The 23,410-nt window shown below is 40.8% G+C and overlaps 1 protein-coding gene across 2 annotated transcripts in view; it reads right to left on the minus strand.

Moving 5' to 3' along the window:
* Nucleotides 1-15,096: 15,096 nt before the first annotated feature.
* The window catches only part of luc7l (LUC7-like (S. cerevisiae)), a 134,937-nt gene continuing 126,623 nt past the window's right edge, over nucleotides 15,097-23,410 (minus strand). For both annotated transcript variants that reach the window (XM_073060819.1, XM_073060820.1), the window contains 2 exons: nucleotides 19,568-19,799; nucleotides 15,097-17,030 (listed from right to left, as the gene is read on the minus strand). In XM_073060819.1, coding sequence (XP_072916920.1) covers nucleotides 16,884-17,030; nucleotides 19,568-19,799 — 379 coding nt within the window. In that variant the 3' untranslated portion in view covers nucleotides 15,097-16,883. The remainder of the gene's footprint in view (nucleotides 17,031-19,567; nucleotides 19,800-23,410) is intronic.

Genomic DNA, 23,410 nt, shown 5'->3' on the forward strand with positions numbered 1-23,410 from the left:
AAAACACTGATAATACTCAGCAGGTCAAGCAGTTGTTATGACAATTAAGTTAGGCTAGGGAAAACGAGGTGGTTCTCCTTAGGATTGAGAAGACTAAAATATATTAAAATGAGGTAGCAAAGTGGTGCAGCTAATTGAGTTCTGGCTTACAGCTCCATTGAGATGATTTAATCCTGATTTTGGTTGTGTAAAGTTTGTACATTCTCTCCATGACTGTGTAGGGTTTTGAGACATTTGAATGAGAAATTAGCCATTAGCATTTAGGAGTAATACTCTTAGTCACTAAGTAGCAAGTGTAACCAAGTAGGCTGGTGGGGTTGTAACTCTGATTTTAATGCTTGATAAGTAAAAGGAGAGATTTTTATGGCAGTTCAGTAATACAGCTAGATTTATTCTTAAAAGCCATCTATCGCTGTGAGACTAATATACCATCAAGTAACCACTTGTTAAATCACTTGTCAGTTCAGTAAAATTGAATTTTCCACAATTTAGAACTCATCTGCTACTTAACAACACACGCAAAATGCTTATGTTGTGTGTTCTGTCTGATATCGGATATCGGAATTGTGCATTCTGTCTGATAGACAGAATATTGGAATGGGAATGGGAAGTGGAATTAAAATGGGTGGCCACTGGGTGATCCCACTTTTCCTGGCAGATAGTGTAGGTGCTCAGTGAAGTGATCACTTAATCTATGTTGGGTCTTACCAATATACAGGAGGCTACACCGGGAGTATATGACCCTAACAGTCTCACAGGTGAAGTGTTGCCTCTTCGGCAGGACTGGAGAAAAAAAGATGTTGACTAGATTTGTAAGGCGAGGGAAGGGAGCGAGAAACATAAGTCGATAGGTGAAACCAGGAGGGGAAGGGATGAAGTAAACAGCTGGGAAGTTGATTGATGAAAGAGATGCAGAGCAGGAAAAGGAGAGGACAGAAGGAAGAAAGAAAAGGAGGAGGAGGGGAACCAAAGGGAGGTGATGGGCATGCAAGGAGATAAGGTAAAATGGGGAATAGTGAAAGAAAGGTGGGGGATCATTACCAGAAGTTCGAGAAATTGATGTTCATGCCGTCAGGTTGGAGGCGACCCAGACAGAATATAAGGTGTTGTTCCTCCCACCTGAGTGTGGCTTCATGAGGACAGTGGAGGAGGCCATGGATGAACATACCGGAATGGGAATGGGAGGTGGAATTAAAATGGGTGGCTACTGGGTGATCCCGCTTTTTCTGGCAGACAGAGTAATAGTGCTCAGCGAAGCGATCTCTCAATCTACGTTGGGGCTCACTGATATACAGGAGGCTACACCGGAAGCAATGGACACAGTATATGACTCCAAGAATCTCACAGGTGAAATGTCGCCTCACCTGGAAGGACTGTTTGGGGCCCTGAGTGGTAGTGAAGGAGGAGGTGTAGGTGCAAGAGTCGCAGTTGTTCTGCTTGCAAGGATAAGTGCGAGGAGGGAGATCCGTGGGGAGGGACAAATGGACAAAGGAGTTCGTAGGGAGCAATCCCTGCGGAAAGCAGAAAAGGGGGGGGGGGTGAGGTAGGGAAAGATGTGCTTGGTGGTGGGATCCTGCTGGAGATGGTGGAAGTTTCGAAGAATTATGTGTTGTTGGTGAAGGCTGGTGGGGTGGTAGGTGAGGACAAGAGGAACCCTATCCCTAGTGGGGTGGCGGGAGGATGGGGTGAGAGCAGATGTGCGTGAAATGGGAGAGATGCGTTTGAGGGCAGAGTTGATGGTGGAGGAAGGGAAGCCCCTTTCTTTGAAAGAGGAGGACATCGCCTTTGTTCTGGAAGAAAAAGCCTCATCCTGAAAGCAGATGCAGTGGAGACGGAGGAATCAAAAGAAGGGGATGGCATTTTTATAAGTAACTGGTTGGGAAGAGGTATAGTTCAGGTGAGAGTCCATGGGTTTATATCCAGGTAGGTCAGAAAGTCCATGGGCTTATTTTATGTGTCTTGCTTTGATTTCCAGCATCTACAGGTTTTCTCTTGTTTCTTCTCCTTCTTAGCCTGTTTTCCTTCCCCATAACTTCTGATCCCTGGTGCTAAGCCTGTACCTTTAAAACATCTTTCATGGTATTGGATTGAAAGGTTTTCCGTTAGTAGTCCCATGAGATGCATGGTAGAATAATCTGCTTTACTTGTACTAATTAGTATTTAATTGTACTGCTACTTTGCTCCTATCACTTCCAATAGAGGAATTCAACTCTATCTGGACCAGTTTCACTGTAAAGAAGAATGGCTCTCCGTATATTCCTAGCGGACAATGTTGCTCCCTGTAAAGCAGCATCCCACTGGCTTTGGATTTATGTCGGTTCTATTGACCTGTAATGAATGGTAGCCCTTGCGTCTGTCTCAAGGACTCGCAGCTATTATGCCCATATGATGAGGACACTGTTTTAGGAACGTAGCGTTTGCTACTGTTTTCTCACTGAAGACCACAGTTATATTTATGCTCGGTAATGGATAATATTTCTTGGCATTTTTCCCTACCTTTACCAGTCAGGTTGTGATTTTGCAAGCCAAATCAAATACAGGGATCTGTATGCTTAACAGTTTGAACCCAACCATTCATCATTTAAGCCACATATAAATTAATCCTACAGCAAACAGTTTAAGAATTTCCCAAAGTTGTAAAAGTTGCAATGTCTGAACAAATCTTTGATGGCACTGGATTAGAAAGGTTTTCCTTTAGTAGTCCCATGAGACCCATGATAGAATAATTTGCTTTACTTGTACTGATTGTAGGGCTGATTTTTTTTCCTCCCAGCTTGATTCTTTGTTCCAAACTTGTAATGCTTTGCCAGTTCAAGTGGCTATGGATTGAAATGATAATCTAATCCTCACTAATACAATCGTCACGTGTTTGACTATGCGTGAATCCACATGATCATAGGTCCATAAGAGATAGGAGCAGAATTAGGCCATTTGCCCCAGCATTCCATCATGGCTGATCCATTACTCCTCTCAACTCCATTCTCCCTGTAACCTTTGACACCCTTACTAACCAGGAACCTATCATCTTCTCTTTTAAATATACCCAATCACTTGGCCTTCACTGGCATCTACAGATTCACCGCCACCATGTTAATTCATATGTAACAAACAAGGAAAAATCAAGGATGATGGGGATAGTGCCAATTGTAAGTCTGGTGACCCATGGCAACCAATGCAAACGATCCTTCGAAATACGTGTCCAAACATTCTCCAAGTATCACTCAGCATGGAGTGATGTCCTTTGTATTTCATGAAGAACTTAAGGCTCAGCAGAAGGCATCAGCAGAACTTTGGAGAAGCCTATATTCCTGTTTAATCTGTGTGCCTCTAAAACCTGCTGCTTCCTTTTTGAGGGGAGGGAGGTGAATTTTCACTTGTGGCTGTGTTGAGGACATCAGTGACGTCAGAGATGCAGCAATGAAATGGAAACTCGTGAAAGTGCCGAATATTAACTGTTATGAATAGAAGTCCCTGGTACCCCGTTTCACTCATCTTGCAATGACTCACACTTTCAACAACTTTTGTGAACAAAAGGTTCAAACCCAAAGTGCACATGAGCACTGTCCATGAGGTCATTTACTGGGATTCAGCACTCACCTTGGGAAGACCCAACATAGAGGAGGGACCACTGCATCAAGCACCTTCACTCAATCTGCCACAGAAAGTTGTATCTCCTGGTGGCCACCCATTTCACTTCAATCTCCCGTTCCCATTCTGACATGTCAGCTCATTGTCTTCTTTACTGTCATGATAGGCCACTCTCAGGTTGGTGGAGCAATATGTCATATTCTGTTTGAGTTGCCTCCAACTTCATGGCATGAACATCAATATCGCTAACATCCAGTGGTTTTTCCACCTCCTCCCACTCTCTTTTCACTTTCCCATTTCTGGCTACCCCCTCAGCCCTCTTATCCTCACCTGCCCATCAACTCCCATTGGTGTTCCTCCTCCCTTACCATTTTCCCATGGTCCACTGTCCTTTCATATCGTATTCTTACCTACTTTCACCTATCACCTGCCAACTTCTATTCCTTCACCTGCCCCCACCTTCTTATTCTGGCTTCTTTTCCCTACCTTCCCAGTTTTGACGAAGTGTCTTGTCCTGAAACATTGGCTATTTAGTTCTTTCCACAGATGCTGCCTGACCTGCTGTGTTCCTCCAGGATTTTGTGTGTGTTGCTCTGGATTTTCAGCACCTGCAGAATCTCTTCTGTTTATGCACATGATCAAGTTTGGTCAATAGAGAACGCCATTTAAATCTGGCCTGCTGCCTTTCTTCACTCTTCCATCCAAAATGCAAGCAACCTCATCTGTTAACCGCCCATTTCTCGATGATCTCCCAAAGTCCGCTTTTGTTTTTCGCACTGTTTACTATACCTCTGCGGTAGTTCACACCTCTGCTAAATTTGCAGTGATGTTCTTCACACTAGTGGTTAGCTGATTGAGGCACATGGAACAGGTTCTACAGCAGAGAGAAAAATTGCCATATTGCCAAATACTGTTGTCAAAAATGCAAGAAGCTTTTGTCATTCTTGATGATAAAAACCAGCTTCTCTCAAGCTTTGAAAGTGAACAAGGATATACTCAGAGCCAAAAAACAGAGATGAAAGAATGCTAAAGTTATTTTTATTGAACTAACATTATTTGTAACATCTTCCTTCTTGCAGGGGAACAAGCAAACACCAAGGGTTACACAAGCTTGCAGAGACTGCAACAGGAAATGTTAACTATTTGCAAACCAAACTGTGAGACACTTGCAAAGCACATTAGGACATTTGTTTACATTATTAAATAGATTGACAAATCCATGTATCTAATTATAATCCAAGTGGTTACTTAGCAAAAACTTGCAGATTTAGCTTATTATGATTAGTTTAGAAATTACAACACTGATATAATGCAGATACCAACAATAAAACAAATAAATAAAGCTAGAAATACTGTATATAAGGCTATTTTCTGCAAACTTTTTTAGCTTGGAGTTTTCTTTTCGCAACCAGGGAGCAAATTGGGATTAAAATTACACTTGTTTAAAGACATTCCTTTTCACTCCAATAGCCATTCTTACTTATTTCAATATGGATATCTGCCATAAACCAACCATTTTTCCCACATTTAAAAAAATCAGTTTGACATGATTTCAAAGATTCAAAGAGCATTTACTATCAAAGAATGTACAGATTATACAACCTTGAGATTTGTCTGCTTACCAGCAGCTGCAAAGCAAGAAAACCAAATGAAGATTTTTTTTTAAACAGGCAAAAATAAAGACCAATCCTCAATGCACATGGATAGAGTGTGGTGAACTACATATACCTGTCTGGACTGCTCCTGTGGCTCCTCCCACAGACCCCTGTATAAAGGCGATTGAGGCCTGAGGCCTGAGCCCGGCCTCATTCTCCAGGATGTAGTGTTGTTCATTCTTCCAGTCAATAAAAGCCGATATCTCGTTTCTTACGTCTCAGAGTGAGTTATTGATGGTGCATCATAGAGAGAAAAAAACAAATCATGCAAACAATAGAAGCAAGCAACAGCAACAGCATTCCGATCCAAATTGAGTCCTTAGATCCAAATCTCCAGAGCAGCTTAGAGTAGGCCCAAAGCCTTGGTATTCAGTTCATCATATTAACGAGGTAAATCCCCGCAAAGTTCGCAGACATGAAGCACATCAGCCAGGGGCAGGCTCACAGCCTCAGTGCCTCAGAGAGAGGAGTGAACATCAGGGGAGAGCGAGCGAAATCGGGCCGACTCGCGATACCCTGCCTGTCCAGTCTATCTGGGCCGATGTTTAAATCTAAAGTTGCAATGAGGAAGCTCAAATGTGGGGGATGTTGAAGTCAGAGACCAATAGCTTTTTGAAAAATGAAACGATCAGGAGTTGTGCAGATAAAGATGGAAAGTGCACTTGTGGTGCAGGATGGTTCTAATCTTAGTAAAGGCAATTGCAAGGCATCATGTGGCTAGTCCTGCTCCCATTTCCTATAATGTTTTAAAATAATTGACCAGCATTACATTTCCTCAAACACATCATGTCACTTCAGCACTCCTGCGTAACTGCTAGGATTTCCACGTCTTTGTCCAAACACTCTTTTATTGTGAGGCCCTTTTAGCTTCAACAATCTACCCTGATCCTTGATGCCTCTCTCGGAGTCCGTGGGGGCGAATTCATCCGAAAAAAAAACTGTCCCCTTGTCTCAATCGTCTAGAAACATGGACACAGCAGACATTAGATAGTGACTGAGATAAGGAGGGTAGGAATAGGAAAGGCTTTGAGAAGAGTTTCTCTTGTATGGCCTGTATTATCAACAGCACTCCCTTGCTCAGCTATATTTCATGACCATCACAACAGTGAAGAGTGCTTTATGCCTATCAGTGGTCACTCGCAAGGCAAGGTCAAAACTAACAAGGTAAGGTCAATGCCGCTGTTCTGAGACTTTTGAATTGTGCCCTAGTGCAATAAGATGGACTCTGACCTCACAATCTACCTTGTCATGGCCTTGCAGTGCACATCCTTTATAACTGTAACACTTCACTCTACATTCTGTTTATTTTCCAGGTCCTATCTAAATGTACTCTTGTGATGAAATGATCTGTATAGTGCATCTAACAATAATAGACATATTAAGGGCACTGAAAATGATGTGGCATCTTTCATGCAATTATAGAATGCATGCTCTCATTTGAATAGTGGCTTGGTGTTCAGCAGTGCTGTCTGTTCTATGCTTGGACGAGAACATCATTATCATACCGTTTGTAATAGCTACCCACTCATTCCTGAGTGGACTTCCTCACTGCCCACCTGGTTCCAGCATCCATGGCCAGCTGAGAGGTCTTTCCAAATGGAGCCTATCGCCACTGTCCTTGCCACCATCCTCTGAGTCACTGGGTGACACTGGTCCCATCAATGGTTTCAGAGGTTTCAAAGGTACATTTAATGTCAGAGAAATGTATACAGAATATATCCTGAGATTCTTTTTCTTCGCAACCATCCACAAAAACAGAGGTGTGCCCCAAAGAATGAATGACAGATAAATGTTAGAACCCCAAAGCCCCCCAGCTCCCCCCACCTACGCATACACAGCAACAAAGCAATGACCCCCACCAGCAAAAAATGCATCAATGAGCAAGTACTTCATCTGGTGCAGTTTTATACACCTGCAATATGTATCATGATACATGAGCTCCTCTCTGCAATTTATATCTAGCAAAGGAAACATGCCTTAACTTTTCAACAGGAACGTAATTTTGCATTAGTCTCTGTTGGCATCAATGTGACTGAGTGACACATAAAAAGTGGGTCCCTATTTAATTGTGAAGCCGCCAAGCTGGGGAAATCACTGATGCTGAGCCGACTTCGTTTGCTCTCATACCAATAGCAGCTGTGAAATCCATAGTGAAGGATGTTAGACTCTCCCCCTGAAACTGTATTCAAATGAGGATGACCGATGGATGGACATGGGGTGGGAGGGTGGGCAGTGAGCATGTAGAAGCAATTATACCTTCGGTGTGGTGTGTGTGAGGCTAGAAAAAGTAGAGTAGGGAAACTGATGCTGCAGATTGCAGATGAAGTGTAGCCCCATACCGTACTGGTTAATTTAGAATAAAAATTTTCCAAACCAGCTTTCCAAAGAGAGGAACATCATTTCTGTTGCAGACTTTTCCACCCTGGTCTCCAGGTTTTGTGGGAGCCACAGGCTTCATTGTTGATGGAAAGCCCTCACACAACCCAGCAGGGAAACTGGGAATCAGCTGTGAAGAGGGGATCACTCTGTCCAGAAGCAGGTTGCAAATGTCCATAAGTTGTACCCAGCCAGTCTAGTAATTCCATTCTTTCCAATGGCATAAAACTACTTCAAAGGAGCAAAAGGTAATTTACATTTAATTAATCGAGGTCATGTAAATGTATTTTAAACACCAGAGATTCTGCGGATGCTGTAAGTCTTGAGCTACACACACAAAGTGCTGGAGGAACACAGCAAATCAGGAGGGAAATTAGCAGCCAACATTTTGGACAAGAGGAATCCACAGATGCTGCCTGACTTGCTGAATTCCTCCAGGATACTGGTGGATCACACAATGTAAATCTATTTACCCTATTTTTTTAGGGTTTTAATGCTTAATTTTTGCATCTTAAAAAAAATTAATCAATCAAATACATTAATATATATTTATTTGTTGGCATACAGTGTGGAATAGGCCCTTCCAGCCATTCGAGCTACACGCCAAATAACCCCCGATTTAATCCTACCCTAATCAGAGGAAATTTACAATGACCAGTTGACCTACCAGCCGGTGTGTCTTTGGACTGAGGAGGAAATGGAGCACCCGGAGGAAACCCATGCAATCACAGGGAGAAAGTACAAACCCATTACAGGCAGTTGTGGGACTTGATCCCTGGTCACTGGAACTGTAGAGCGTTGTGCTAACCACTATGCTACTATACCGCCCAATTTAACTAATCACAGCAATCAATTATTTTGATTATGTGAACATCTCTGACATTCACAGATAATCCAAGTCCTTTGGCAGTTTTGACAGGTGTAGATTTGGCAAGACCTCCTCCTTCAGATCCTAACATTGGGGTCAAAGGTACTCAACAGCTAAGAATGAGTAACAAATGAAGGAGAATAGATGGCTTTTACCTTATCTAGACAGCCAGGACAGAGTGGGTGGGTTAGTGCTTTACCAGTCAGCCGTGCCTACATATAAAATGTTCATGGCATACAGTTTTCTACAGATCCTGCAAAATATACCTCAAGTATTCACAAGGGACAATTGGTAAATTGATAAATTGGTTTATTATTGTGACGTACCAAGATACAGTGAAAAATTTTGTGTTGCATGCCATCTTTAGAAACCATTTCATCACATCAGTGCATTAAGGTAATACACAGTAAAGGCAGCAACAGATTGCAGAATAAAATGTTACAGTTATAGGGAATTTGCACTGTAAGGTCATGGCAAGGTAGATTGTGAGGTCAAAAGTCCACCTTATTGTACTCAGGGGCAATTCCAACTCCATATACAAGTTTGCTGATGAACCACTGTTGTGGGCTGTATCAAATGAATCAGCATGCAGGAGGGAGATTGAAAACTTCGTTGACTGGTGTAATAATAATAACCTCTACTCAGTGTCAATAAGATCAAGGAACTGATTGTAGACTTCGGGAGATGGAAACCAGAGGTCTGGGAGCCAGTAATCATTGGAGGATCAGAGATGGAGAGGGTCAGTAACTTTGAATTCCTGGGTGTCATCATCTCTGAGGACCTCTCCTAGACCCATCATATAAATATTATTGCGAAGGAAGTACGACAGTGCCTCTATTTCCTCAGGAGTCTGCAGAGATTTAGCAAGTCATCGAAAACCTTGGCAAACTTCTGTAGATGTGTTGTGGGAATTGTGCTGACTGGCTGCATTATGGCCTGGTATGGGAACACTGAAGACTTTGTGTGGAAAATCCTACAAAAGGTAATGGATTTGGCCCAGTACATCAGGGTAAAACCCTCCCAACCATTAAGCACATCTACATGAAATGTTGCCATAGAAAAGCAGCATGCATCATCAAAGATCCTCACCACCCAGCCCATGTTCTTTTCTCACTGTTGCCATCAGGTGGAAGGTGCAGGAGCCTCAGGACTCGCACCAACAGGTTCAAGAACAGTTACTGCCCCTCAGCTATCAGACTCTTGAACAAAAGGGAGTAGCTGCACTCACTTAAGGACTCTGTTATCTTGTTATTGCATGCTCGTTATTTATTACTATATATTTATATCTGCATCTGCACAGATTGTGTACAGTTTCTGGTCTATAGATTTGCCAAGTATGCCCACAAGAGAAGAATCTCAGCATTGTACGTGGTGATGTGTATGTACTCTGATAATAAACTTTACTTTGAACTTCTGGATTTCAATAGTCTCGTAACAGCAGCATTAAAACAACCCCTGACCCTGGCAGTATGCATTTCCAGCCTTTTATATCTGCTGCCCGATGGAAGAGGGAAAATGTCTGGGTTGGATGGGGTCTTGACACCAAGGCAGTGAGAAACGCAGGCACAGTCCATAGAGGACAAGCTGCTTCCTGTGATGTGCTGAACTGTGCAAACAACACAAGGCTGTTTCTTAAGGCCACAGGCAGATCAGTTGCCGTACCAAGCCCTGATGCACCCAGATACTTTCTGTGTGTATCAATAAAAGTTTTGCAACTGTTTAGGGAGAGGTGTGATCACTGTTTCCTGCATGGGCTATTGAAATATTTGATGGACGCGGTTCTTCAAGTACTCAGATAAGAGAAAAAATATTTACCATGTGATTGAGGGTAACTAATATCAAGGCAGGAAACCTGTGCTACAAGATGTGTCTAGGGTTATCGTCAGGTAGATTGAAAGACGCAGAGAGCATGTACAAATGTATTGCAATAAACATTGGAGCACGGGAATATGACTTAACAAGCTGTCAAATTACTGCACTGAGCTCCTGGTGGTTGCTGTTTCAGATGGGTCAAAGTGAAGGAGGAGAACAGTAAGATGGAGGAAATGATGGGGAGGGAGAGTGAGGCAGAATGAGAGAGAAAAGGAGAAAAGGAGATGATGAGATGGAGAAATAGAGTGGGGGGTATAGAGCGGATGTGGTTTGGGGAGAGGAGAGATGGAGACAGAAGGAGGGGAGGCAGTTAAGGGGGAGAGGGAGAATACAGAAATGGAGAAAGGGGAGAGAAGATGTGGGAGACAGGAGGGGAAAGTAGGGGAAGCTTGTAGTGAAAGGAGAGGTGGGAGGAGATGGAGACAAAAATAGAGGAGACATGAAGAAAAAGAGGTAATAGAGGAGGGGAAGAGAGAGGTCAGGAGGGAAGTGTGAAGTTGGCAGTCACAGAGAGTCAGGAAATCTTGTCTGTGAATGTGAAACCAATTGTCCTTTGTGGCCTTCTTGAAAGTATTGGGTGAATATGGATATCAAGGGCTGACTGAAAGTGGATGGAGAGTTAGAGAGTCAGGGAGGGATTTGGAGAGAAGGAGAGTATGGCATTGAAGAAGAAAGAAAGTGAGGAAAAGGTTCAGAGGGAGGGAAGTATGGAGAGAAAATATGCAAATGAAACATGCGGGGGCAAAATAAGAGGTTTGGAAGGAAGAGAGGAAGATAGTGGAGGGAGGATGGAGACAGAGGATGATATGGGGGGAAGTAGGAGAGTTGAAGGGGGGTGAGTGGGCTAGAGTTGGAGTGGGAGATTTTAGGAAGGAGAAATATGAGAGATGGGAGTTAAGGAGGAGGGTTCAGACTGAAATTATTGGTATTGATCTGGACAAAGTTGACCACAACATGTCATTCCCATGTTTTATCTGCAGGTAGTTCTTCTGAATTCATTACTGATGCCAGGTAAAGATTTATTCATAGCTGGTTAATAAGTAATAACCAATGAGCAACATCCTTGGAGTCCTGTGGAAGCATCTCATAATTAAACTGTGCTGATTGAATCCCTAGAACGGCAGCAGCAATTTGCATTTACTTAGCAGTGAAATATCCCAAAGCTTTTTACAGAAGCATTATTGATACATATTAAGGAATATCAGGGAATTCCAAAGCCTCGGGCTGAAATTACCAAAGCTTCAATTAATTAAAACCCAGGTATTATGTGAAACTTAAAAACTGAGGGAACATTGAGTATTAAGGAATCTGGGGCTAAATATGGGAATGGGAATGGCATCTGGAAAACCAGGACAGGGGAAAAAGGAAGTGAGAAGTTGTCTATGTTTAGAGCAGGGTTACGTTGGAGGGAGGGGAATAGAACTGGAAACCCTTTCAGTTCTGTAGTTCCATAACAGGGAGCAGATGAACTTGGCAGGGTCAGGCCAAAGCCAATGTTACACGGTAGAAAGTCATTAATCACATTAGCAAGTCCTACCTCCCAGCAAGTGTGGCATCACAACTGCACGTTGCTCCTTGGTGCGCCCTCCAATCCGATCAGAAGGTAAGTGACAGAAGCGTAGAGCAAGGAGATGTGTGCAGCTAGCTGAGATGAGATCGAAGAAGGCCCATCGTAACTACATCTGACTCAGCCGCCAGTTCTGATATTGGTACTTCAATTGCAGTAAAGGATTGGGGGATGGGGGGGAAATCGATCTGCATATTGTAATTCACCAGCAGCAGCATCGGGAAGAGAGGGTTGCAGGTGTTCTAGCTTCCTAGAGAGTAAGATCTTACAGAAATATTATCCCAGAGACACAAAGAAGAGGTTGATGGGGCACTCGGCAGATGAAGATTGAAAAATGAAAACACGCATATACAGTCTCATGAGTCATGAGACCTTCCTGGAACACAGCCTGAAATGTTGCACAGTGTAAATTAATCAATTCCAATCTATATAAAGTTTTGTGCAGGGACTGTGCTTTTCTCCCTTGAGGTATCCACAGCTCCTCGACGTTACTACACTGCAACGTCTGATGGCCAATGTATGTTTTCACCTTTTGTTTCAACACATGCAGAATCTTCCACCATAATTTTAACTGGGAAGTTACATTCTATGGTTAAAAACAGCATCTCCTGTCTTTTATTCTTTTGCCAGTGATTTTTGTCCTGGTGACATTTTGATACTGGCCCAGTTACTAGAGTGAACTGCTTCTTAAGAGAAATATGAGCTGTGTAAGAATCTACTTAAATGAAAAGGGATGTGGTCATGGGGAGAATGTGCAAACTCCTTACAGTCAGCGGCGGGAACTGAACCTGGGTCGCTGGTTTGTAAAGCGTTGTGCTAACCACTATGCTGCCGTGCACAGTTGTTGAACTGCAAATGAACAGAACCTTGAATATGTTTCTCTAAATGTCACTACAATGCAATTTGTTATCTCGTACTGATAATTAATCCTGCGTAAAGAAATGTCAGTCTCCAGAGACACAGAGAAACTGCTGGAATAGCCTTTTGCCCAGACTAACAAGAACGGAATGGCAGAGGCTGCACAATGCTACGTAGTTAAACTCAGGCAAAGCAACCAAATGAAAGGGGAAACCATCGATCAGTAATTTACATTCTATGTAAAGATGAATTGTACAGAATGAAATGAGGGATTCTCGTTATAACTCGAGCAGTGAGAAGAATCGTGGTCATTGATCATTTGTGTATTATTGGAGAGTCACAGAGTACACATAAGCTGGCCAGCGGTGTAGTGGTATCAACACCCAGTGGTTCCTAGGTTCGAACCCAGGCAGTTCCTTCCATGCTTTCTGTGTGTATTGGGTTGAAGGTCAAACTAGCAATGTGGAAAAAAAACGGACAAAACACAAAGGAAAAGGCATAAAATGCTGCCCGATACACCACAAGGTGTGAAAAGGAACAACCCATATGTTTAAGGACATCCCCATCTACCTTTCAGCCAAGAACTTAGAACAAGGCTCTATCTGCTCCCTCAGGGGACATACAAGATTGAATGACACCAATCGAAAAAAAGGCAGGGAATATTAGTTATTTAGATTAAAATAATAATATGCACCTTTTATTCTGTGTTAATAAAAACATTATATATTGGTATACTTTACATTTCATTGGCTGTAAGCCTCTGGGATATGCTTGCATTCGAAGGTTCAAAGGGGTTCATTTAATATGAGTCTGTATGCAGTATACAATCTGAAATTCTTACTCTACACAGACATCCACGAAACAAGACACCCCATAGAATGAATAATAGAAAGATTGAAGCCCCAACACTATTGGAGAATAAAGTTGCATTGTTTGCTGTGTAACCAAAACTATGTAGCCAGCTTCGTGTTTGCTATTTGCTATGTGTGTATCCAATTTAGTAGGAGAATGAAATCTCTGTATTGTCTCTGTACTATTGAACACATCAATGCCTTGAGAATGTAGCTAACAGTGAAAGTAAGCAATGTAGAGATAACGGTGGTAGACAGGATCGTGGAGTGGTGTGATGGTATGGGGACCAGTCAAAGCCAGGAAGGGGTACACATTTTCCAGGGGGTAGACCAGAGCACGTATGGGCTATGGAGTGGTGTGATGGTATGGGGACCAGTCAAGGCACTAGAACAAGTATATGCTAATGCGACTAAGATAAGAAATTACTATAAAGAGTGCTGTGAACTAGGGCTCAGCGGACAATTTGTGACATGCTCATTAATTGTCTCAGCTTTTGTTTGCAAATAAAGGCTTAAACTTCTCGAAGAATCTTCTGCGTCTCCTGGTTATTTCAAGAAACCACGACAACACCCACTCCCCAATGCCTTTGCACAAGCAGCAGCAAATGCATCAGCCCCCTTACTCCCACCAGCAGAAGCACTGACCCCCTATCCTACCCCACTCCCCAGTATGCAAGCAACAGCAGAAGCCCCCTAAAGAGACCTTGACCCAGAGTCTGTCAAAACTACAGGATGGTGAATGATTCCACGTAGATGCAATGTTATCCACCTCTGATGAAGTTGGAGACAAATCAAGGTGAGGGAAGCCTATGGACCTGAAGAATGTCACTCTACTCAAGGAAATATATGTAAATTAGTTTGTTACACACTTGTTTTCATTCTCAGTGTGAACGCACCCAGGAAGGGTTCCCTAGAGGAGTTTCGAGACCGTTGGGCTCCGCGGGGTGTAAATACCATCGTGGATAGAGATGGCAACATTTTGGTGTAATGTCTATTGTCTATTTGTAGTTTAGTAATTGTGTTTGCCACTGTTTTGTATATATTGTATAGCACCGATATTTGTAATAAAGGATTTTGTAATTAAAAAAAAGGCTTTGAAATGCAATATTCATGATGCATGGTTTGTGGAATTAAAGACAGCATCCAACTGCCCTGAAAACAACCAACAAAAGGCTGATGACTGTCGTCAGAGCACTCATTCTCCCGGCTGCCAGGAGCCCAGTGCACCACTGCTAGATGAAAATATCAAGCAGATATTTCTGTGTTATTTTTATAAGACCTTGTTGAATGGAAGTGTAAATATCTTGCATAACCATCCATAAATTGTGAAGCTCTGCACATCTTAACAGATGTTCCTACCTTATTTACCTTTAAGACAACTTTATACATATTTATAGCTACTTTTATGACTTAAGTAAGGCTGTCTCTCTATTTTACAAGACCAGAAAGAATTGCAAACTGTTGATGTAAAGATAAACTTTATGAGCAACAAGTTTTTATTGCACTGAAGTAATTGCAAGCTTACAAGGTCTCCAACATCAACCAACATTTTGCAAATTACATTGAATACTATAAACAAGAGTTCAATTGATAAAATAACATTCTTCTGTTGTATGAATATTGGTAAATATATATTTGAAAAGGTATATATTTGCGAATACAGACCCAACAAATACATCATTTTGAAATAAAAGCAGAAAATGTTGGAGATATTCAGAAGATTTGGCAGTGTTCTAGATGGAAAGAGATCTGCCCACCCCCCCAGACATTCTCTCCTCTCCCATCAGGCAGAAAGTACAAAAGCCTGAAAGCACAGACCACCAGGTTCAAGGACAGCTTCTATCCCGCTGTTATGAGGGTCCTGAATGGACAATAAGATGGGTCTTCACCTCACAACTTGCCTCGTTACGCTCTTACACTTCCTCTGTGGCTTTTACACTTAACTGCATTTTTATTGTTTAAACTGTTCTACCTCATTGTACTGTGTAATGATTTGATCTCTATGCATGACAGATTTTTCACTGGATTTTGGTACATGTAACAATAATAAAACAATTATCAGGCTGATAAATTTTCAGCAGTTCCAATAACACTTAACCTGCTGAATATTTCTCAGTGTTTTATTTTCATTTCAGATTGTAAGTATATTTCTTTTAATTCTATTTAGTTTATGATATTTTACATTGCTACAACCATTCTGATTAAATATTACAAGCTTTATATTTTGAATGTTATTATGTTTTGCCATTGATCCAACTACAGATTGCAGAGGAGAAGGGACAAAATAAAACAAGTTCTATTCAAATGCGGGTACTGAGTCTCATATCTTGATGTCAAGAATGTGTCAAACTACAGTTCTCTTCAGCGTACACATTTAGGTTAGAAATTGACAATAATCATTTCAAACCACACTAAAAATCTGAGCACGATATTATTACAGAGAACAAAAAGTTTAGAGTCAGCAGCACTTTTTGTGGGTCAACAGTATTGACACAATAAGGGCAGAGATCATCCATCTTCTTCCCAATACCAGCAGGCAGGTGTTAAGTCTTGACAGAAAAGAATCATATAAAATTGCTGGAGGGAGTCTAAACTGAAGAATGACTGGATTTGGAGAGAGACGGGTGTACATATTTCAGAGTAAAAGGAATGATTATGATATAATTAAAATGGAGCATATCAAGCTACAATAGATTCACAAGTGACTACGTATGCAGGAATCTGGAGCAACGCACAAAAACCTAGAGGAACTCAATGGCTTAGGCAGCACCTGTGGAGGGAAATATACAGTCCAGATGAAGGTACTCGACCCTACAGGTTAACTGTCCATTTCTCCCCAATGATGCTTCCTGACCTATTGAGTTGCTCTGGCTAGTTGTATATTGGTCTATATCATACCACAGTTCTTTGGCAATCATTCATCATAACAAATTAAATTGGTCCAGGTTTGTATGTGTCTTTTGAATTCAAATGTGCTTTAATTTAAAACATATTGAAATATTACTTATAAAATTATGCAAGTTGGTCAAGTGATACACAAAATTACTTTCTACTCTGATGCAATTTAAACAAGAGAGGTGATTAATAGGTTTTGTTTTGATATTCCTCATTCTTTATTCACCAACTTTAAAATGTATTAATATTCTGATTATGTTAATATATGTCATACATACATTAGTGATAATAAGGGGCAATTAATTCCTCAGTTGTTGGAGTAGCAACACGTGCAGAGTGAATGCTGCATAAATCTAGCTAGCAGCTTCAAGTTCCTTGTAGCACTTCTCAAGGTATTTGTAAATTATATTAAACAACTTCTGCCAGGATTCTTGCATCTCAGATGTAAAGCTTGCTCCCAAAGACTCTGTCAGAATTTTGATGATTACATTAAATATAACCTGCAGTAACAGAACAAACACAAAGAAAAATATGAGAATGTAAAAGTCGACTTTGAAGAAAATAAGCACACTGTTCTTCATTTTAATCGGTGTAACTATCCACGTTCAATTAAAAAAACCTAACTTTGGTTTGGAAGCTATTGAGTGCTGGCTACACACATGCAATGGGGGAGTGGAGGGTGGAATTAATACAGAGGATGGAGAAATGCTCTTTTGTCAAAAAACAGAAATAATGACAGGCATTATAATAATGGCACAATTCTAAATGGGCACAGGTAGTATTCTGACTACATCTTTGAAGATGGTTTTTTGCAGTTCCAATTTAAAGTCCTTGACCTGGTGCAGTAATAATTGGTACTTTCCCCACAGATACTAACTGACTTGCTGAATATCTGCAGCATTCCATCTTTATTTGAAGATGGCAGGACAGGTTCATAACGCTGTGAAATAGGGCATTAAAAATTTTGGGCTTTATAAATGGAGGCCAAGTGCACGAAGATAGTGTAAATACAGTTAATCTTTATAAATCGTTTGGGAATACTGATTCCAATGCAGGTCGCCATATTATTTTAAGGCCTTCAGAGAGGGTGCAGAGAAAATAAATTCAAATAATGTCAAGTACAGGGGACCATTTATGTGGAGAGATCAGTACAGCTAGACTATTCTCTTTGGAGCACTGCATGTTATCATTGATAAAACTGTTCAAAACTAAGTGGTTATGATACATAGAAAAAGTTTCCTTAAGGAGAAGTGGGTATAAATGACTAAAATCTGAGGAGAATTTTTATACATACTCTTATGAACAGGAATTCATTGACCGAATGAATGGTAGAAACAGGTTTACTAATAACATTCACCAGGAAGTTGGACAAAACAGTTGGAAAGTTAAAAGTTGCTGTGGAACTTTGGCTGTGCTGAGTGCCTCCCTAATTCTAAAATTCCAACATCAGAACTGTGCTGAAACACCTCATCTGGAGAAGTGGGTAACTCTGGTTCTTAGACCACCAATAATACAGCTTGCAAGCTGTTACATCCCAGAACATTTGCTGCTTTAACCCAATGAGTAAAGTTGACTTGACCTGCATTATCTAATCAGCATTCATGGGTTCTCAGCTTGGAGTCTATGGACCCCTTGCTTAATGGTATTGGTCAATGGTAGAAAGAAAAGACTGGGAACCCTACAAGATGATGGCACGTCATAGCTTGGAAACAGGATGCTCTTTCTGCCCACTCTTCCTGCTGGCCAATTTATAATCACTGGTTAGTTTATATTTAACATTATAACATAAATGTTAAGTGTATAGTACAGAGCCCAAACAAACACGTTAGTCACAGCATTTTCAGTAATTACAAAGCAAGTCACACAGTACAGATAATGATATGGAGTGCACGAGAAATTAAAAGATGCTGAAAACTAAAAGAAGCTGCCAGACCATTAACTGAACATTATATTTTAATTTGTAACATGTATTGGGGAGATATAGTAACGCATTCATCATTTCAGAGGGTATCATTATTATTAGGATTTTGTTTTCCTATCCTAAATGGCTGTTATTTTTCAATTTATTTTTCCAAACTGTAGTTACTTACAATGGACATGTTATATTAGATACTACTGAATCAAGCAAACCAGTAAACAATTTAAAGTTAGGAGATTGATTAAAGCAATGATATTTGATTTATTTGTTATTTGTAGTTAAACCTTTACATATTATTAACCTAGCCTGGATATACTTTACTCAAAGTATATTTATATGCTTGTTTTCATGCTAGTTTTAAGTTTGCTTATCAACAGCTACAGAGATTACAGACTTAATGTCTTGGCCACCAACAATACCTCTCCTTGTGACAATTTACTCAGAACTAACTGTATTTTCATAAACCTGATGTATAGTTGACTCCAAGTTGAATTAAAGGACCGGATTATCAGATCAGTAGCACGACTACATTTTCCATAACATTACCTAACTCCCATTGTTCCTCAGCACTTTGGTTGTTGACAAGCCCATCCATTACTTTTTGACCTGTCCAATGAATTTCCAACTAGTTACCCATCTTCTACGGTCTACAGACTTAAACCTTTCCAAATCTCAGCTGCTGATAGTCTTCCACTGCTACCCATATTTGTTGACATACACAAAATTGCAATTAAACAATGCCTTGATTTAACTGTTCCTGTTTATTTAAACCAAGTCGTTCCTGGCCTCCATCCTCAGCTCAGATATCTGGCCGTCTGCACATCACCAATTTAATCCCTGCAGCACTGGAGACTAAAACCTTTCTCTCCTAAACCTCCCTGCTGTTCTTTCTTTTTTTAAAGATCCTTATTAAACTATTAATGAGGTTTTGGTCATTTGCCTACTGATTCCTTATTTGATACAATGTCAGATTTTGTCTGGTAATGTTCATATAAGGATTAATGGAATACGTAAGACTTTGTGGAGACTTGACGGCCTTCTTTTTACCAAGCTGTATAAATTGTGAATTTGTTGAGAAAATAAACAACGAGATACACACTGTGCAAATCAGGGACTTACCTGAAAGTTCTGTACTTCCACTTTATGTTTATAAACATGCCTTTCTGCCAAGTCGGTCATGACGACGCAGGCTGAATCCCAATCATCCAGATTCTCCACTATGTCATTCAGTCGGTTCATCACCGCCTTGCCATGTCTCTTGATCTGAGCTGATTTTTGCATTTCTTCTGGAGTTGAAATGTTCTTAAAATTTTTGAAGTACTTCTTTGTTTCAGGGTGATCTGTAAACAACCTGATGCATACAAGTTAAGTATATTTTTAATTCATTGGCAATAAAAGTACAGAGATCTCTTGTAACTAAATAAAATGGTGTGTTACTTTTAACTGAATTTAAAGAGATGGAAAACAATGACATTCAGAAATAACTTTTATAATTTTAAAATCTGATAGTTAATATTGCATAGTAGAAAACAGCAATAGTTGTCAAGAAAAATAATAGTACCTGGTTATACTCTCCAAATTTCCAACTACTTATATATAGAGAGGAGCAATGAAAGAGTCAGACAACTGGAAGAGAAGAGGAACAAAACAAAGGTGGCAGCACAGAAAATAATCAGCCCACTGGGCATCACAGTGATTAACAGAAGTGTTTTTTCCGGCGGTCAGACGACCAGTTTCTCTCACAGAATTGTGTGGCACAGTGAGAGTGTTAAGCCTATAAGTGGTATTGGTTTCATGTTAAGAAGCTCCAGAAATAGTTGGGCGATTACATTATCCATTGACAAAGCAGACAATATTATTATGCTGAATCTACAAATCTGTGAAAAATGGAAATATTGGACAAAATGACAAACATATTCATATATTCAAAATGAAACAAAATATTAGGGTGTTAAGAAAAACTTCTGAGCTACAGAGATAAAAATAACTGTAATGAATTGTGGTAGGAATCTGTGAAACTGGTAGCTTTCCATTTGTATAGACTTCTGTAGGTAGTGGGATACTAATCACGACAACTTAGTCAGCTCCATCATGGGCACTAGCCTCCGTAGTATCCAGGACATCCTCAATGAGTGGTGCCTCAAAAAGGTGGCATCCATCATTAAGGGCTCCCATCACCCACTTAGTTGTCATTGTAACGACCAGGAAGGAGGTACAGGAGCCTGAAGGCACACAGTCAATGATTCAGGACCAGCTTTCTCCCTCTGCCATCAGACTTCTGAATGGACATTGAACCCATGAACACTACCACATTAGTTATTTTTTAAATTTTTGTACTACTTATTTAATTTAACTATTGCATATATATACAGTAAATACTTACTGTAATTCAGTATTTTCTCTATTATTATGTACTGCGAAGTACAGCTGCAGCAGCAAAGACGACAAATTTCATGACATATGCCAGTGATACTAAACCTGATTCTAATTCTGATTGAATTGGTTCCTGAAAATTAATTTAGAGATCCAATGATTTAAAGAAAGAAATGGAACTCATCTACTACAATTGCATAAAGGTGGAAGTTATGTGAATAATAGCTTTTCTTTGTTTGCAACCTATGTGTTCAGGTTTTAGATTTGCAAATATATATTGTATAAAGATAGTTCAGATATCGCAATTATTAGCAATTCATCTAAGTAATAAATGATATGCTAAGAGGATTGTTTGACATTATCGATGAACCTTAACTTCACCTTTGTCCACTAGCCATCAGCATTTGATGATAAGTTATTCCAGTAATAATGTAATAATGACTTTCACACTTTGGCAAAGCAGTAACTCCAGAGCTACGCTGATAGTACTCAATTTAGTGGATGAATTTTGAAATAACAAGATACATTTTGATTTAAATGGATGCACATTATAACATGCATAAAACATCTACATAAAATGAAGTCAATTAGCAAAATTAAACATGGAAAGGGTATTAAATATGTACTGAATATTCCCTTGATGTGGTACATCATTATTTTGAGCTGCAGTGCAAGATGCCTAAGATTGTTACAGAAAATTCCCTTAAACTTCTAGTATCATCGTTAAGACCGTGCAAGTAGTTTGACGAGACTCAAGTGAGCATTTCTTTTAAGTAAAACCAAGCTGACATCATGATCCTGCTTGAACAGTGGCAGAGCCACATTCAAATCAATGTGTTGCATGTGGCTTTGTGATTTTACTGCAGGGTGATACTAGTGCTACATTTTGTCCACAATGGCATCCTATACACGCAAGCACGTTTTTGACACAAGAACCAAGTTACACTACTCTAGGTGTTACAATGTGCACAGCTAATAGCTGCTGGAAACATTGGAGCAAATAGATCTTGTTCTCAGTCAGCAGACATCAGCACAGCCATTTTGAAGCTCACTGCTCCTACTGCTGTGTTATGACCAATGTTACAACGAATGCCTGGCAGTAGAAAGAAGGAACCACTGCCGGTAAAATCTAAAAATGAATTCAACTACTTACTGACACAGGGTGGCACGGTAGCACTGTAGTTACCACATGACTGTAAAGTACCAGGTTCAATTCCTGCTGCTGACTGTAAGGAGTTTGTACATTCTCCCCGTGATTGTGTGGGTTTCCTCGGGGTGCTGCCGTTCCCTCCCACCAGTTGGTAGGTTAATTGGTCATTGTAAATTGTCCCGTGATCTGACTAGGATTAAATTGCAGGATTGCTGGGCACTGCAACTTAAAGGGCCGGAAGGGCCTATTCCACGCTGAATCTCAATAAGTAAAATTTCTCATGGCTAATGCTTTGATCACTCAAACATTTGGCAATTTCTACACTTCTTTAAACTTCCTAAGATTTGCATGGTGTGAAGTGGGTTTGAAGTTCCTCTGTGCATCAGAAATCTTTATTAAGAGATCAATGAAGTCTATACAGACTTTAGCAAGGTCGTTGACAAGGTCCCACATGTGAGGCTTGTCTGGAAAGTTAGGTTGCAAGGGACCCCAGAGAGAGGTACTTAATTAGATTCATAATTGGCTTGAAGGTAGGGGTGATGGTGTTTAGACTGGAAGCCTGGGACTAGAGGTGTGCCACGGGGATTGATAGTTGGCACAGAGTTGTTTTTCATTTATATAAATGAGTGGATGAGAATGCAGAAATAACAAGAGGCTGGAGGAACATATTTCCACTGCCTGGACCACTCTAGATGTACAGTGGAGCAGCTGGCATGCAGGATTTGAAGATCTGAGATTACAGCATAACATAACGTCAGCAGTGCCTCTTTCCAGGTACTTTTAATTGCCTTTCGGGGGAGACCAAACAGCTCTAAGGCAAGAAGATCCAACTTTGAACTGCAATATCACAGCCCTGGAGGGGCCAGCACAGGGCTGCTTGCTGATGTTAAACATGAGCAAAGTGTAGGAACGGTGAAGGGTGAATGTGCTCCTCCTGAAGGAGAAATGCCACATCTCACTGGGCTACTGCCCATCCCCAATTGTGGCATCCAGTAAGATGGCAGAAGTCAAATTGGTGAACTACCATAAGCCGCCCCCCCCCCCCCGGAACACTGGTACCAGGAGCTGTAACAGCCACCTTCTAAGTGTGCACTGATTATGTCACGTGCAAGTTGGACCATCTCCCCAACTGATGCGACATTATGGTTGGATTCTCAATCTTCCATTGGAAAGCATGAACTCCCTCAGCGTAAAGCCCTGCGTACAGATGGTTTTGAACTCCTCTATTAAGTAGTCCATTGTGATCGCTTTTCAGGTTTCTGCTGTAGCTTGTTCGGATGTCCCACAACACTCAAGCATTCTTCAGCAAATCTTGCATGTGCTTTTGTGTTCCACTACATTCCTCTCCCTGTCCTGGCTGCAGGTCATTTAATGTCTAAAGTCTCGCAATGAGGGGGCATGAGGAAGGCGAGGAGGAGGAGGATTAAGGTGATCATGCT

This window comes from Hemitrygon akajei, chromosome 11 (genome assembly GCF_048418815.1).
Source record: "Hemitrygon akajei chromosome 11, sHemAka1.3, whole genome shotgun sequence".
NCBI lineage: Eukaryota > Metazoa > Chordata > Chondrichthyes > Myliobatiformes > Dasyatidae > Hemitrygon > Hemitrygon akajei.